Source organism: Centruroides sculpturatus, unplaced genomic scaffold, assembly GCF_000671375.1.
Source record: "Centruroides sculpturatus isolate CEXI.00-Female unplaced genomic scaffold, Cexi_2.0 scaffold1753, whole genome shotgun sequence".
NCBI lineage: Eukaryota > Metazoa > Arthropoda > Arachnida > Scorpiones > Buthidae > Centruroides > Centruroides sculpturatus.
This window is the reverse complement of record NW_019392600.1, coordinates 2,852-20,077: the sequence shown is the minus strand read 5'-3', so window position 1 is coordinate 20,077 and position 17,226 is coordinate 2,852. Positions and strand designations below refer to the sequence as shown.

The 17,226-nt window shown below is 35.3% G+C and overlaps 2 protein-coding genes across 2 annotated transcripts; both read left to right on the top strand.

Annotated features, from left to right (window-relative positions):
- Positions 1–267: 267 nt before the first annotated feature.
- LOC111617643 lies at positions 268–1,662 on the top strand. Its single transcript, XM_023358916.1, has one exon. The coding sequence runs from the start codon at positions 268–270 to the stop codon at positions 1,660–1,662; it is 1,395 nt and encodes a 464-aa protein (XP_023214684.1).
- A 9,264-nt stretch (positions 1,663–10,926) lies between these two features.
- On the top strand, positions 10,927–12,321 carry LOC111617642. Its single transcript, XM_023358915.1, has one exon. The coding sequence runs from the start codon at positions 10,927–10,929 to the stop codon at positions 12,319–12,321; it is 1,395 nt and encodes a 464-aa protein (XP_023214683.1).
- Positions 12,322–17,226: the final 4,905 nt, after the last annotated feature.

Here is a 17,226-nt window from a genome sequence, read left to right as displayed (position 1 = left end):
GTCATAGCAGAGGCAATTGAAAATATTTTTATTTTTATTTTTTATATAATTACTGTTGTAAGATCAATGATGTTAAGCAAAAAACACATTATATGCATACTGTCTACGCTTTTCGTCCTCCTTGCTTAAGTTTACGACTTCCTTAATCTTCCTGTTGCATTAGGGCTTGCCAAGCCAAAGATAGATTTCATCCCTGGAATTAATGGGTGATAAATCGTTGTATGCCCTGTATATCCTTTTGTTGTATGGGATAATATACAAGTGCCTATGTATGCTCAAAGGATACTTAGATATGGTCCAGCCTATGCACCTACACCTCATCCGAAGGGTACTTTAAGAAACTGTATACTGGACCTTGAACGACTGCTACAAGGGATGTCAGACATACAAAAAGAATACTATAGGTGGTTAGCATCATGCAAACTTAAGAAAGGAAGAGATTCAGTACAGATCATCCGTTTCAGAGATGACCTTTCACGCACAGCTAAGTGGATTTGCAATAACAACCTTACTTTAATCAGAGCAGATAAAACCAAGGCTTTGGTAATCATGAGGAGGGAAACGTATGAAAAGGGCCTTAGAGAATATATTGATGTCACCAGATGCGTGGAGGCAGAAAACAACGCCATAGACAAGATACAATCTAAGGTTAAACAATTCTCTAACACAAAGTTAGCCTCAAGATTAGGTATACGGAATATTATCACGGATGCACCTGATACCCCTAAGTTATTTGCATTTGCAAAAACCCACAAACAGGGCCAAAAATTAAGGCCAGTTGTTGATAAGGCCAGAGCACCTACACGCAAATTAGAGGCCTCGTTGCACAACATCATCGCTCCACATTTAGAAGGATACAGATACACGATCTCTAATCCAACGGAGTTAGTGGAGCTACTAAAGGTCACTGAACATCCTACTTATATCACGGTAATGGATTTCCGCACACTATATCCTTCAATCGAGATTCCGCCATGTTTTTGCAGAGTCAGAGACTTACTGTTTAAGATCTTACGCAATGAGGAGTTCCATCAACAGGTGTTAGAGTTGTCCCACCTGATCTGTTACAGCTCGATCTTTCAATTCGGAGGAGTTACACATATGCAAGGTAAAGGGGTCCCCATGGGAAGCTCTGTCTCAGGGGACATGTGTGAGCTGGTAATCAGACAATTGGAGAATGCAACACTACCGAATTTCCATCAAAACATCATAATTTACAAACGATACGTCGATGATATCATCATACTCTGGAGGGGCTGCCCGAACAATTCCCAGTTGTTGGACCAAATGAACAACAACCCATATGGACTTACCGTGGAAGTCGAACAACACAGTGATTCATCGGTGCATTTTCTCAATGTGAATATTGATTTTAGTAGACCGATAATACAAACCTCTGTGTATCGCAAACCATCAGACCATCCCACATATATTACGGCGGACTCTTGTGACCCTGTCCAATATAAGATGGCGGCGTTTAGAGCCCTCGTTAAAAGAGCCTACTCACACTCTTCTACGCAAGAGGCTTTGGAACACGAACTACAATTCCTGTGTAAAGTGGCTAAGCATCATGGCTACCACAACATCGTACAAAAAATGTCACAAAAGTTCGGTGGAATGGTGGAATTACCCCTTCTGAAAGGGGTAATTCGCAACCGGTAATGGCAACCGGAATGTGGATAAACGGAGGGTACCTGTTTCTTACAACCCAGTATTACAATCTTTATATAGTAAAATTGCTCAACAACGTAGTATATCACTATCCTACAGAAGATGCCCTTCTGTATTTGATATGCTGTGCAATGGAAAGGATAAATCTGAGGATGAAAGATTGCCAGGCGTATATAAAGTACCACTTAGGGACCACTGTTTTGACAGGGACTTAGTATACATAGGCTCAACGAAACGAGCAGTTGGGATCAGGTGGAAGGAACACATCCGTGACATTCGACTTAATAAATGTTCCANAATTATTTTAATTTTTATAAGAAAAAATAAGATTATATATATGCTCAGAAAATTGTTTTGCTAAGAATCTGCTCAGCAAAATTATTTTTTGCACAGAGAAGTACATGTTCCGCTCAGCTACAAAAAGAATTAGAGGAAACATTGGTAAGAATGCAGGCAATCCCTAGCTTTCAGAGTTAATGTGTTTCTAAAGATATGTACAAAAGCTGAATTTTCAAAAGTTTAGCAATAGAGAGACATGTGAAAGAAGTTCTGTCCTTTTTTTTTTTTAACTGTTTCTGTCCTGTGGTAACTAAGAGGGTCCCTTATAGCAAACCCATTATGGATTATTTGGCCAAGCCCACAATGGGGCAGCCAGGTGGTGAGTAACAGGGCCAGGCATATCCAGATGGACCACCAACCGAAAAATTCATTGGGCTTTTTTTGAGCCATCTGGATTTGATCCCAAATTCCCCAGAGCAGTAGGCTGCCACCTTGACCATTCGGCCATCCAGCTGTCATGCATAAAGCATTATTTAAGATATTAAAAATCACGGATTAAACAGAAAACAGATGATAAAAACTAATTTTTACAAATGATTTTGCTATTATCAAAACCAGCCAAAAATAGTTTAAAAATTTTTTGTTAGCTAAAATACTGTACAGTTTATGAAAGTGCAAATTTAGTGTTTGAAAAACAATTCAGGAGTATCAAAGTATTATGTACAATATTACAAATTGTCCAAAAGTTAGATATCACCTGTAAATTAGACTGGGTGGTCCAGTAAATAGATAGTATCATGTATAAGTGTTGAGAAAAGTTACTGCTTAACTTTGAAGAGTTAGATGCATATGACGAACAATTAATTAATAATTGTTTCACATTATCTGGCTAATATTTATAATAATTCTATTTTAAATAATTAAAATTAGTAGTAGTAATAATAATAATAATATGTTTAATTAAACAATAGCATTTTTATTCAAGAGTTGGTTTAAGTAGAGGTCACACTATAGCCTACTGAAGGCATTTGAGAAAATCACTAGCCTACAGGAAATTGAAACTTCACATATAAGATGCAGGGAAATTTTTTGAGCCATTTCTGGATGAAAGTTGCATCTTATATGCCATAAAATAAAGTAATTTTGAATAAATTTTTTTATTTGATGTATTTTTCTATTGTAAAATATATAATTTGTACAATAATATTCTTAGAATCATAACCAAACGATTGCCTTAAAAACTTGGGTTATAAATCCACTATTTTTAATAATTAATACTAAGTAATTTGCTACTAAAGGTAGACATTAGTTGCCATCTCTTATCTAAATTAATAATTATAATTTAAATAATTTATTAAACAATTTAAAATCATCTGAAAGAAAAGAACTGGCAGGGGCGGGGCTTGAACTCACAACCTCCACTTTCCGTGTGGTGCACTTGCCAGTTGCACCACTCAGACTCCAAGAAAGCCCTTGCTTCCAGATGTATTTAAATTTAGATATAACCTTATGCAGTTAATCATGCATAAGGTTATAACTAAGATTTAAAGTGATCATTTGGCTACATATCTATATATTATCGAGCTTCAGGTTGTTTAATATACCATATTTACTTGCATATAAGAAGAGGTTTTTATTCATTTTTTACTGCTTCAAAAACCTAGGTCGTCCTATACATGCAAACAAAGGATTCTTTGCATTTTTGCAATAATTTCTGTGAACCATGTATACTTCATGCTGTCGTTATAGGTCCAGGGCTCTAAATCTGGCCCATACCTCTGGAACATTCTTTATAATAGTCTCCTCGACCTGCAAGCAACCCTTCCAAGAGAGTACAATGCGGTCATCCAGGGGTATGCCGATGACACCATCCTCATCATGTCACACAAGAACCAGGAAGTCCTCCAGGCTAGGATCAACAACACACACTCTAGCATTTATGACTGGAGTGAACGTATGAAACTCAAGATTAATTACTCTAAATGCCAGGCCATAGTTTTTCCTAAAAACAGCCCTCTGAAAAAAGACCCCTCAATCAAGATTAATGTTTTTGATCCTGATGTAATAATATCAGAATCAAAAACAGTACTTTGGTGAAATATCTAGGTGTGGTTCTTGACCAGAAGCTTAACTGGGCTGAGCATGTGCACTACATTTACAAGAAGGCCATCAAGATTACACATGCTCTCAGGTCAATTGCAAGGAACCGCTGAGGTTATGGGCCTACTGCCAGCAGGACACTTTACACTGCAGCCATTCAGCCCATCATCACCTAAGGGTCTGAGATCTGGGGCTCTTCTGTGGCTAAAGTCCACATCAGTAGAAAATTGCTTTCTATTCAGAGGCTCTTGGCAATCATTACTACCAAAGCCTACAAAACGGCTCCCACCGATGCCCTCTTAGTCATAACCAACATTCTCCCTATTGATCTTAGGATCAAGGAGATCTGGATTAATTACAACCTATACAAACTGGCATACAATCACATTGATATGAACAGTTTCAAGATTCTCATTAATAAGGAGGACCTAAAGGAAGACAGAGGTTCTAGCTGACTTCATCCTTTCAAGGGGAGTTTATAACTATCCGAGGCACTACAGCATCCACCCAGGGACTATCATCATCAGGAACTCCATCGACAACACGTCTGATTCACGCGGCATAAAGATTTACACAGACGGCTCCAAATCTGACTCTGGAGTCGGATGTGCATTTGTTGTGTTTAAGAACTCTTCCTGCCTACATCAGAAACATCTAGAACTGGCCAATCACTGTTCGATTAACCAGTAGAGTCACTCGCCATCCAGCAGGCCCTTGCCTGGATTTGTAACAACCACCACATTTATAAGCAATGAAATTATCACATTTACAGTGACAGCTGTATAACAATCCATCAGATTCTGAAAGCTAACACCAATTTACCTATTGTCCTTGACAGTGTTAAGTGTCTTCAGGACCGAAACAATCAAACCAACATCACCATCCAATGGATCAAGGGACACTCCAATGAGCAAGGGAACGATAGGGCCGACTTCCTGGCACAGAAGGCCCCACAAAGACTTCAAAGTGACAGTTATATCAGGATCTCTCCTAGCTGGATCCAACAAAAGGTGCACAGCATAATCCAAACGTACTGGCAGACCAGATGGGACAATTCAAACACAGGTAGGATTTCTCACGACTTCTTCCCGCATGCTACAGACAGGAATAACACCACCTGTCAAATGGTCTCCTTTCAACTCACCTAGTTGGTTACAGGACATGGGAACCTCAGGACCTATCTTAAAAGATTCCTGAATAAAACGGACAGACTGCCCATGCAATCTGAACAAGGAAGAAGATACTGTGCATATTCTCTTTAACTGTCCTCTTTACAGAGTGCAAAGGAAAACCATGGCAGACATCATATACAGTGCAGGACTCCATTAGCCTTGCAAGCTCAATGAACTGGCTAGTTACAAAAACACTCTCAAAGCTCTTAGGGACTTCGCAAAGAACATTAAAATATTGGATTAGGTTCCATCACTCTCATTATCAACTCTAAGTGGTGGTTTTTTTCCACCTGCTGTAAATATTGCGAAATAATCTCTTGTATATGTTATATGTCTAAGTTTACATCTGTATGTATTTTTCTGTATATTAATTCACAATTATGTAATCACAATACTTTTTTGGTGTATTCTATTACCTGCCGTGTATCTTATGTTTAACATCAGTTATTAATATGTATCTATGTATCTTGTATTCGGCATTTTATATTTTGTAACTTGTTCTATTTTAATAAATTTCCCATGCGGCACACAACCTCCCCTTCCCTTCCTCATTACTCAACATTTTCACCCTCTTGGCCCCTGCCACAAATCTTTCTTTCATTCTTTCCCTTGGTATTTTCCTTTCAACCCCTTTTAAAGGCTACACCTATGAGTACGGCCTTCTTCCCTTTCCTTATTGTATTGTATTGTCATTATAGGTATCCAGTCTATTTATCGTAAGTTGGCACCTACATACATCCCTTGTTTATTGGTTTAATCCTACATCCATCAATTAAAAACCACATTGCATCTCATTCGTTGGCAGAAAATAGTTTCTCGTTATTTATAAAAACATTAATGAAACACAGGTCACTTAGCAATGATTATAAATGTAGTTATTTTATATTAGTTAAATTGTTATTTTTAATGAATATTAGCACATTCTGAATCATTAAAAATAAACTTTTTCCAGTCACTCGATAATGTTTTGGTTTTGTTTTCAATTCATCACGTATTAAGGCAAATGCGATTGTTTGCCTTAATATATGCATTTGATAATATTTTGTGATTAAATGAAATAAAATTAGAATTGTATTAATAAATCTAATTTTTTTATTTTGATCTCTAAAGTCACACCTCGTCCTATATGCGAGATCATCTTATACCCGAGTAAATACGGTACTTATATTCTTAGAAAGCTATAACAAATTGAAAAATTCTGCATTGTTCTGATTGAAAGTTGAATAAGTTTTAATTAAATGAATAAGAACTAGAAATAGTGCCTCCTTTCAAATATTTAGAGACTGTTTTTTTCTTCAACTCTCTTTTCCCCATTCACATTAGATAATATACTACTAAATAATTAGATGAATTTCGTGGTTATTCTCAATTTTTTCCAAGTTGAAACTAAATTCAATCAATACTCATTCAAAATTATTTGATTCATTGATTTTCTCCAAGTTGATGTATTTAATTCCAATTTGGGGATGATCTGAAATTATAGAGAATTGGAATTTCTTTAACTTCATTTCTGTAGAACACTGTTGAAATTGAATGGAACTGTTGCTGGTCCTTTCATTCAAATAGATCTAGCCACTCTCTACTGCAACTTAAAATAATCCATAATTCTTTATGTATCTGGTATTTTATTATTAGATTGCTAATCTTTAATTTACAAAAAAAATGTCTTCACATTGATCTGTTTTAACTTTTCATAATCATCATCTACAAAAGTTTTCATATAAATCAAGTTTTATCATATCATGTATAATACAATAGAATTAATTCTTTTAAATAATTATTTTGTGTACAACTTTAAAATTTACAGATCTAGACATGGAGCTCCAATGGAATTAGCATTATCTGCATTTTTTGAAGAATTTCTAATATGTAATTTGAAACATGAAACATTTTTCACTTTTTCAGTATTCAATTTGAATAGTTGTGTATATGAATATTCACTTTTTGATTCAATATGTGGAAGATGCTTTCCTAATTTTACAGAATGCATATGAATATTTCACAAAATTTCTTGAATTTTTGAGAAGCATTTACTTCATTCTTCCACAGCACCATCAAGAGGGGCAACAAGGATTTTTTTCTCCAAGCCAAGAGACCATAATGATTTGTATTCCATTAAAACTGGCATTATTTTTACTAACACAAAATAAAATCTTTAAGATTGCTTTTTATTAAAGGAACATTCTATTTATTTCATCTAAAGGGCCCTACTCTATCCAGGTCCTCATACAAAGTCTCAACAATCTTGTTCTTCCATTATTCAAACAAAACAATATCATTCATTTTCTGGATATAATCATTTCTAAGATAGCATTTTAATTTAAAATTTAATTATTTTGGTAACCACTGAAAAGGAGTTTCTAAACAAATAAACAAATTTGTTAGGTCTTTCTAATCCAACATTCACCAGAATGGTTACAAAAATAAGTCATTGTATCTGGCAAATATTGTTATTTAGCTTTATATTAAAATTTAATGTTTATCAAAAGTTTGATACAATTTGTATTTTGTTACATTACTTATTTCATAAAATTTTCTTTGGTGTGGCAAAGTATTAATTTTCATAAAAAGATCAAAACTGCTGAATGTGTTTCATTTTAATACAATTATAACAAGATATGTCTGGCACTTTAATAGATATAATTCAATTTTATGTCAGTACAATTATTTATTTTATTTAACATTCAGTTGCTTCCTATAAATCAAGCATTTGTAATGGGAAAAAGTTTGTTGCAAATATGGAGACAGAAACGGGTACCCATGTAATTTTAGAACAAAAACACTAGTTTTTCACACAGTATCAATCTAAAATTAAATAAAAATAAACATTCACCCAAATGCCATAGATTGTTAAATTTCAATTTTTGTTTTACATTCAAATGATGCATTTGAGGATAAAATTTAAAATTTCAATTTAATTACAATCAAAAATGTTTATGATACATAAAACTATGACTTCAGTTGATTGAATATGTTATCTACTTGGCATTTAAGACTTTAGTTCTTTTTCTGAAATTGATATTATAAACTATTTTCAATTATTCAAGGACATGCTTCCTTTTGAATAAATCTATTAATTTATTTTGTAATATATGTCTTGGGCATACGCCCCTCTTCCATCAGCTTTTTCTTTAAGACATTTAGTAAAGAGATGCTAATGCACTGAACAGCCTGTTCAGTGCATTAGCTTGCACTGAACAGGCTGTTCAGTGCACTGTTGGGAAATTTTAACTGTAAATATATGTATTTTAAAAAAGGATGTGTATTCAACATAAATTTACACTAGAACACATGTATGACTGGAGGGTCGGCACCTCTTCGATGCCTCATCAGGATAGACACCACCGTGTCTGGGTTGACACAGAAGCTGCGGTGATTTGGAAATAGGTCGCATGAGCAGTCATGTAACTGAGTGACCCGATTTGGGATGGAATGAGAGAGAGACAGCACACCAGAAGTGATTACACAGAGAGTAAGCTAATAAAACAACATTTAATTGTAAACTAAGATGTTAAACTACAGGAAATACGTTCCTCGTTAAATTAAAGAGAGAGAAATTACTTTCGCGGTAAGAGAGAGTTTACACAAAAACCTGCGTGATGATAGATACCTGACGTATCAGTAGGTTCCTTTGACTGGAACAACCTTGATTTCCAGAATGGGTACATTGGTTTGAGAGGTAATGTCTATTCAATGCTATGTTAGGTTAATCCACGTTCTGTTCAACTATGTTCAGTTCTGTTATGTTAATCCAATGTTCTGTTCAGGTAATCCACATTGAGCACTCACCATGTTGTCAGTGATTAGGCAAATCCAACATGGGAATAAATAGGTGAATGGGCCGAAAATGAGAAGTACAAAATATTCCAATCGGGTGACGACTAAGCTTTCGAAGAACGGGCGACTGCAAGGTCGGCAGGATGGATGACAACTGCCCGAAAATCGATCTGTTGTCTATATTTCCTTGACAAACTTGCAACAATAGGTCAGGAGGTTATGAGGAAGAATCCCTTATACCCCATTTGCACTGAGCATTTCGATCTAGATTGTGACCAAGGTTGGCAACTATGCTGTGGTGCGACCTCTCTCAACTGTTTCAATCTCAACTGAAACAAGGTTCAATCACGATCGCTCAAGAAAGTTCTTGAAACTAGATCTAGTCATAAGAGAGATCCCACAAGCACAAGAAAATACAAAATGGTTGCAGAACACGTGTCAGGCTATGAACAGAGAAATAAAAAAGACATCTGGAGAGACGATGACATTTGCCTATTATTAGACATATGGCAAGAAAATGTATTTATTTCTAACCAAAACTTCCATTTTCTTTGTTGGTGTTCGTGACTCATCACATAGTTATGTTAGTTTTATCATTGTGTGTAATAGCCACCAACAAACAAAATGGAAGTTTTGTTTGTTGGTTCTTCTCAAGCAGACTGCCTGTGCGAACAGTTCAACGTTCGTCTGGCGACAGTTACAATCCAGATTGTAGGTAAATCAATATCGAAGTTTGTCATGGATTGTATGCGAACATAGTATTAGTGACTGAGAACTTGCCGAGTGATTGCCTCCCAGGTGTGAAAGTTGACATTTAAATGATAAAATGGTATCATTAAAGATTTAGGTCAGGCTATAGTTAAGTAAGTAAAAAAGGCTGAGTCTCACATGTGATTTCATCTAACTTCATTATACATGTATAAAGGGCCCAATCATCAGGATCCAATATAATATAGAATTAAACTAAGATTCTAGACTACTATATACAGCATGGCCTCATTTTATAAAGTGCTTAGGTTCCCAACACAGTTCAAAAAAAAAAGTAAATTTTTTGTAAATTGAGACAAAATATTTAAATGATATTAACTTCTTCAGTATGAAAATTGACTACAAATTAAAGTTTGAAATTTAACATTATGGATAGCTATTAAAAATTCAGTGTAGTTTATTTTTTTAATATTTTGGATCAAATTACATAAGAATAATTTTAAAAGCTTTATTATCTTAATTATTAATTAAAAGCTAATTATTATCTTAATAATTATAAATTAAAAACATGTTTGAAAACAGTAGCATAATGAAGAAGCATTAATAAGATAATCTAAATGACTCTGAAAAAGGCCTGATACATTGAGGTTTTTCTAGTTAAGAACTGCAGTAAAACATCTGTTGGACCTTTTTCCTTCTCTTATCCAATATTTTATAATATGGTTTGAGAGTAATAACGAACAACTACACACCGGAGTTTACTCAATATTACGTACCTCCGAAACCTTTAACCAACGTGAATAAATTTAACATTACTAACGTTTTCAGACCCCTCCTGGGTCCTTCTTCAGGTAAAAATCGTCAAACTAACCATTCGTTTTGAAAGAATTTTTCAAAACATCGAACGATAGAACGGCATCACGTGTTCCATATTCCCAAACGTAAAAGTTTCCACGTCATAGAGGCAATTGAAAATATTTTTATTTTTATTTTTTATATAATTACTGTTGTAAGATCAATGATGTTAAGCAAAAAACACATTATATGCATACTGTCTACGCTTTTCGTCCTCCTTGCTTAAGTTTACGACTTCCTTAATCTTCCTGTTGCATTAGGGCTTGCCAAGCCAAAGATAGATTTCATCCCTGGAATTAATGGGTGATAAATCGTTGTATGCCCTGTATATCCTTTTGTTGTATGGGATAATATACAAGTGCCTATGTATGCTCAAAGGATACTTAGATATGGTCCAGCCTATGCACCTACACCTCATCCGAAGGGTACTTTAAGAAACTGTATACTGGACCTTGAACGACTGCTACAAGGGATGTCAGACATACAAAAAGAATACTATAGGTGGTTAGCATCATGCAAACTTAAGAAAGGAAGAGATTCAGTACAGATCATCCGTTTCAGAGATGACCTTTCACGCACAGCTAAGTGGATTCGCAATAACAACCTTACTTTAATCAGAGCAGATAAAACCAAGGCTTTGGTGATCATGAGGAGGGAAACGTATGAAAAGGGCCTTAGAGAATATATTGATGTCACCAGATGCGTGGAGGCAGAAAACAACGCCATAGACAAGATACAATCTAAGGTTAAACAATTCTCTAACACAAAGTTAGCCTCAAGATTAGGTATACGGAATATTATCATGGATGCACCTGATACCCCTAAGTTATTTGCATTTGCAAAAACCCACAAACAGGGCCAAAAATTAAGGCCGGTTGTTGATAAGGCCAGAGCACCTACACGCAAATTAGAGGCCTCGTTGCACAACATCATCGCTCCACATTTAGAAGGATACAGATACACGATCTCTAATCCAACGGAGTTAGTGGAGCTACTAAAGGTCACTGAACATCCTACTTATATCACGGTAATGGATTTCCGCACACTATATCCTTCAATCGAGATTCCGCCATGTTTTTGCAGAGTCAGAGACTTACTGTTTAAGATCTTACGCAATGAGGAGTTCCATCAACAGGTGTTAGAGTTGTCCCACCTGATCTGTTACAGCTCGATCTTTCAATTCGGAGGAGTTACACATATGCAAGGTAAAGGGGTCCCCATGGGAAGCTCTGTCTCAGGGGACATGTGTGAGCTGGTAATCAGACAATTGGAGAATGCAACACTACCGAATTTCCATCAAAACATCATAATTTACAAACGATACGTCGATGATATCATCATACTCTGGAGGGGCTGCCCGAACAATTCCCAGTTGTTGGACCAAATGAACAACAACCCATATGGACTTACCGTGGAAGTCGAACAACACAGTGATTCATCGGTGCATTTTCTCAATGTGAATATTGATTTTAGTAGACCGATAATACAAACCTCTGTGTATCGCAAACCATCAGACCATCCCACATATATTACGGCGGACTCTTGTGACCCTGTCCAATATAAGATGGCGGCGTTTAGAGCCCTCGTTAAAAGAGCCTACTCACACTCTTCTACGCAAGAGGCTTTGGAACACGAACTACAATTCCTGTGTAAAGTGGCTAAGCATCATGGCTACCACAACATCGTACAAAAAATGTCACAAAAGTTCGGTGGAATGGTGGAATTACCCCTTCTGAAAGGGGTAATTCGCAACCGGTAATGGCAACCGGAATGTGGATAAACGGAGGGTACCTGTTTCTTACAACCCAGTATTACAATCTTTATATAGTAAAATTGCTCAACAACGTAGTATATCACTATCCTACAGAAGATGCCCTTCTGTATTTGATATGCTGTGCAATGGAAAGGATAAATCTGAGGATGAAAGATTGCCAGGCGTATATAAAGTACCACTTAGGGACCACTGTTTTGACAGGGACTTAGTATACATAGGCTCAACGAAACGAGCAGTTGGGATCAGGTGGAAGGAACACATCCGTGACATTCGACTTAATAAATGTTCCACATCCTTATCCACTTACGCGTCTGATCCAGAGATTGTAGCAGACTTCTCAAATGCCAAGTTAATCACCACCACCCCATATGCAGACCATCTCAAGTGGTTAGAGCAGATAGATATATACAGGGCATACAACGATTCATCACCCATTAATTCCAGGGATGAAATCTCTCTATCTTTGGCTTGGCAAGCCCTAATGCAACAGGAAGATTAAGGAAGTCGTAAACTTAAGCAAGGAGGACGAAAAGCGTAGACAGTATGCATATAATGTGTTTTTGCTTAACATCAATGATCTTACAACAGTAATTATATAAAAAATAAAAAAAAAAATATTTTCAATTGCCTCCGCTATGACGTGGAAACTTTTACGTTTGGGAATATAAAACACGTAATGCCGTTCTATCATTCGATGTTTTGAAAAATTCTTTCAAAACAAATGGTTAGTTTGACGATTTTTACCTGAAGAAGGACCCAGGAGGGGTCTGAAAACGTTAGTAATGTTAAATTTATTCACATCGGTTAAAGGTTTCGGAGGTACGTAATATATGGTTTGAGAGCATTTGTTACAGCTCTTCGGTTGAAAGAGCTACATTCCCAATCAGGATCATTAGCACAAAGAGATTCACAGGCAGTTCATATCTGTATCAAAATTCTTTAAGTGTCTTTGTGGTGAGAGGCCTGAATAGTAAGTATAATTTCCTAAACTTCTTCGTCCTCTTTAGCAAGTTTTGAAGCCATCGTGTTTAGTGTATTGATAGTATTTAAGATAAAAATTAAATGAATGAAAGCAAAGAACATAATGAAACTAGAATCATGAAATGTGTATACCATGGAAACTAAAATAAAACATCTGTATGATAAACTACAGCTGTATTGGTCCTCCAAATTCAAAACTAACCAGATTTTTAGTAATTCCAGATTTCTGGAAGCTGGATAATTGGTCCATCAAATCATATGATGATGAAAGAAGTGAGAAAAGTTTAAAATTTCACAGAAAAAATTAATTTTTTACTGATACTATTTCTTCCATACAGCAAGAGTACGTATGAGTCAATCTGGGTGGGAAGTGTCTATGTCAGATGAAAGGGATGGAAGGAGATATGTGAAAACTGACACATCAATCTGATCTCTTTCAGCTGTTTTGTTTTTTAGTTTTAAAATGTCTTCATACTATATTTATTATGAACAGTTTTATCATTTTACATTTTTTTACAAACTATTTATGATAAAGATAGCATAAAAATGTCTTAAAGCTGTAAAAACAAAACAGCTGAAAGTTCAGATCCATGTATCAGCTTTCATATGTCTCTTTCTATCCCTTTCATCTGACATAGACCCTTTCAGCTCAAGTTAACTCATGTCTATTCTTTTGCTACACAGACTCTAGCATAAGTAATTTTTAAACAATGATTTATGCTATAAAATCTATAGCTTAGTACTAAAGCTAACAACTATACTTTCGATTAACAATTAGATTTTAAGGACATTACACAAAAACATAATTTTTGATGATAATTAATTATAGCAATTGTCAAGATCTATTATCATTTCACAAGTTTTAAATTTTAGATTTTCCATACTTTTTTCTAATAATTTTTTCCATAAGTTTCAATAGTTTTTTTGATTAATAATAATAATATAATCTGTGTGTGTTTGAATGCCTTATAACTCCTGCTGTCTTGTCCAATCCAGACTATAGTTTGCTTATATATGTTGATTGTAAATACAGGCTATTTAATTTGAAGATTAGTTTATATAAATTAATTTTAAATATAAAAGAATGTATGCTTTGTCCATAAGATAACACTAGAGTCAGCTCAGTGATTACTTACATTACACAATGATATAATTTACTTTAATAATAGCCAACCACATCATTTCTACAAGTGTTTTTATAAACTTTCCTTACTGATACTCAAGTATTGACATTCTATTCTCTCATAAAAAGTAGTCTTTAATACAATGCAATCTATCTTCAGCATCAAAAGCAAAATCAAAATTATATTTTTTTTAAATATTAATTAAAGGTTTCTTAATTTTTTTAAATAAATATTGTTTTCATCGGTTTATTTAAGATAAAGTAAGCAATAAACATATTTAAAAATTAATACAGTTTACTATATAATGTTCAAAATAAATTCATAAATTCTTTTAAAGTAGTAACAATAATTGACAAGACTGTCTTGTTTATAAAATCTACGGCCACCCGTTCTTATCAGCATAGAGGTATGAAGGAGTACATTTAGAGAGTTGATATTTGGCACAGAGTATTAGGTGCCCAAATCATTTGCACATAAAAAAATCCAGACTCGTAGGTAGTCGGGGGACCGAGAATCGAGTCAAAATAAAATACAAAATGGCGACCCTCTTCTACAAACAGGCAAGACAGCCACCTCACCCCACCGAAGTCAGGTAGGGGAGAGTACCACCCGCAGTCATTCTAAGAAGTGAACTCTGACCTTAGGACTGAGGGCGCCTGCGCGTGACCTTCGCCCTTTGATTTCACTTTGCTCCTAAACTCTAACGAGGAGAGACACCTTTTTACTACCTTTCGATTCGACATCCGTGCGATCTTGGAGTTATATTATATATCGACGCTGTTGTAAATATCACTCTGCCGATACAAATTAAGTAAATTATCAGTTTAGTAAATTTTTAACGACAGAACAAAAGACACAGAACACGTGGTCGAGGTCAACGTGGACATCAGGGACAAGGTAGGGGAGACATTTTTTCACTTCACGTTAATTGACCTTTCGAGTCGATAGCCGCGCGATCTTGGATTTATATTATATCTCGATGCTATTGTAAATATCGCGTTGCCGATACAAATTAAGTAAATTATTTGCCTGGATCATTTCTCAATTAATTTTTACTGGCAGAACACGTGGTCGAAGTCAACATGGACATCACGGATAAGGTAGAATGTGCTACGTACAAATTTTAACCATGCCACTAACAACTTTATATTAGGGTTGTCGTTACATCTAATAACGTTATAATCGGGTTAAACTGTATATTGTTTGTGCAAAATGAAAAAAATAATTTCGGACGATACAATAGCCACGATTATTTCTTTCAAAAACGGGAAATTTACGTTACGCATCGACAAAAATTCCACCCTGGCCGTCACGCAACGAAAAGAAATTTCGACACTGGATAGTATATACCTGGATAAGTTAATTTCATCGAAAATGCATCGCGGCCGGCGAAGTTTAAACGATCGCGCTCAAAAGCAGCGATGCTAAAAAAGATTGGAGAATGAGAACGAGACCCGCTTAGTAGTGAGTCTCCGAGACATTGTCGTTTTACTTATTCTATTTACACTCCACCGTCTCCTGTAGTTCTCCTTTAGGCTGTATGTTTGTACTAGAGTAAAGTGTAGAGTATTCACATTCATTGTCATCTTTAACTAGTTAATAAATTACAAAAGATATTTTTTGAAAAATTTAGACATCCTTAAAAGAAAAACTGGTTTTATTACATAGTCAAGTCCACTTAAGAGAACACCTTCCACATACATAATTTTCTCTTTTATTTTATGTGTAGCAAGACACCAGATAGTAATACAGTCTGTTTAAATCATAGCCCTATCAATAACGTTTTTAGAGTAGCAATTTGCATAAGAGAGCACTACTCTAAAAACGATTAATAAGGCCGTATCTGTTATCTTACAGTACACACTGCCCGGGATGCGCGGCAGTGATATACACCGTGGTATTTGTTGAGATTCACCAAAATGTGCAATATTGTTAAAGGAAAGGAGTGGAAGAAGGTGAAGAAGTTGAATAAGATGAAAAAGAAATTGCTCGTAAATCAACAAAACATGTTTCTCATTCAGATGCACTGTTTGTAAAAATTACCAAATTCTTTATCAAAGCAACCACTTCATGCCTAAGTGATAATTCCAGCAAACGAACAATAAAAAGGTTTAATGGTCAAACGTTTTCGGCCGTCTTTCAGAGGCCCTCGTCGGGAAAAATTGCATAGAACAGAAAAACAGCTTTATCCTTTTAACCGTTTTCGAACACGGCTATGTTCGAAAACAGAACATTTACACACACACACACACACAGAACATTTATGTTTCAAATTTTCAATCCTTTATTCTTAAAATTAATTTCAAATCTGATGTGGAGCACTCTTCAGTTAATGTCATTTTTCTAAAAACAATTATCCAGACTATCTTCTATTTAGTGACAACTTCCATACCATGGAAAAGATATTATCTCCAACATTGATTACTACATTTTTCTTACTGTGTTTGAGGATCTCGCTAACCCGTCACCAATTTTCCTTATCCCATTCTACCTCTATACTCTTACTATATGCCTCTGCAGCTAAAGTTGTTCCTATCCTTCTGAAGTTTATCTTTTTTTGTTTGCAGTGTATTATGTGGCGAATAATTGGTAATTGGAGTGCAGTAAAAATTTCTTGTAGATTTTACATTTCAAAGTGTGTTATATGTAGCTTCTAAAATATGACAGGGTAAAAAGATTTGAATATCACAAACAACCCAGTAGTTGATCTTATTTTGGATAAAGGAACATGATGCAGCCTGAAGATGCTCCCGTAAGTGGACTTGGCTGTATATGAGAATACAAA

Coding starts and splice junctions, on each gene's coding strand:
- LOC111617642 (XM_023358915.1), top strand. CDS start 10,927: ATGTATGCTCAAAGGATACTTAGATATGGTCCAGCCTATGCACCTACA.
- LOC111617643 (XM_023358916.1), top strand. CDS start 268: ATGTATGCTCAAAGGATACTTAGATATGGTCCAGCCTATGCACCTACA.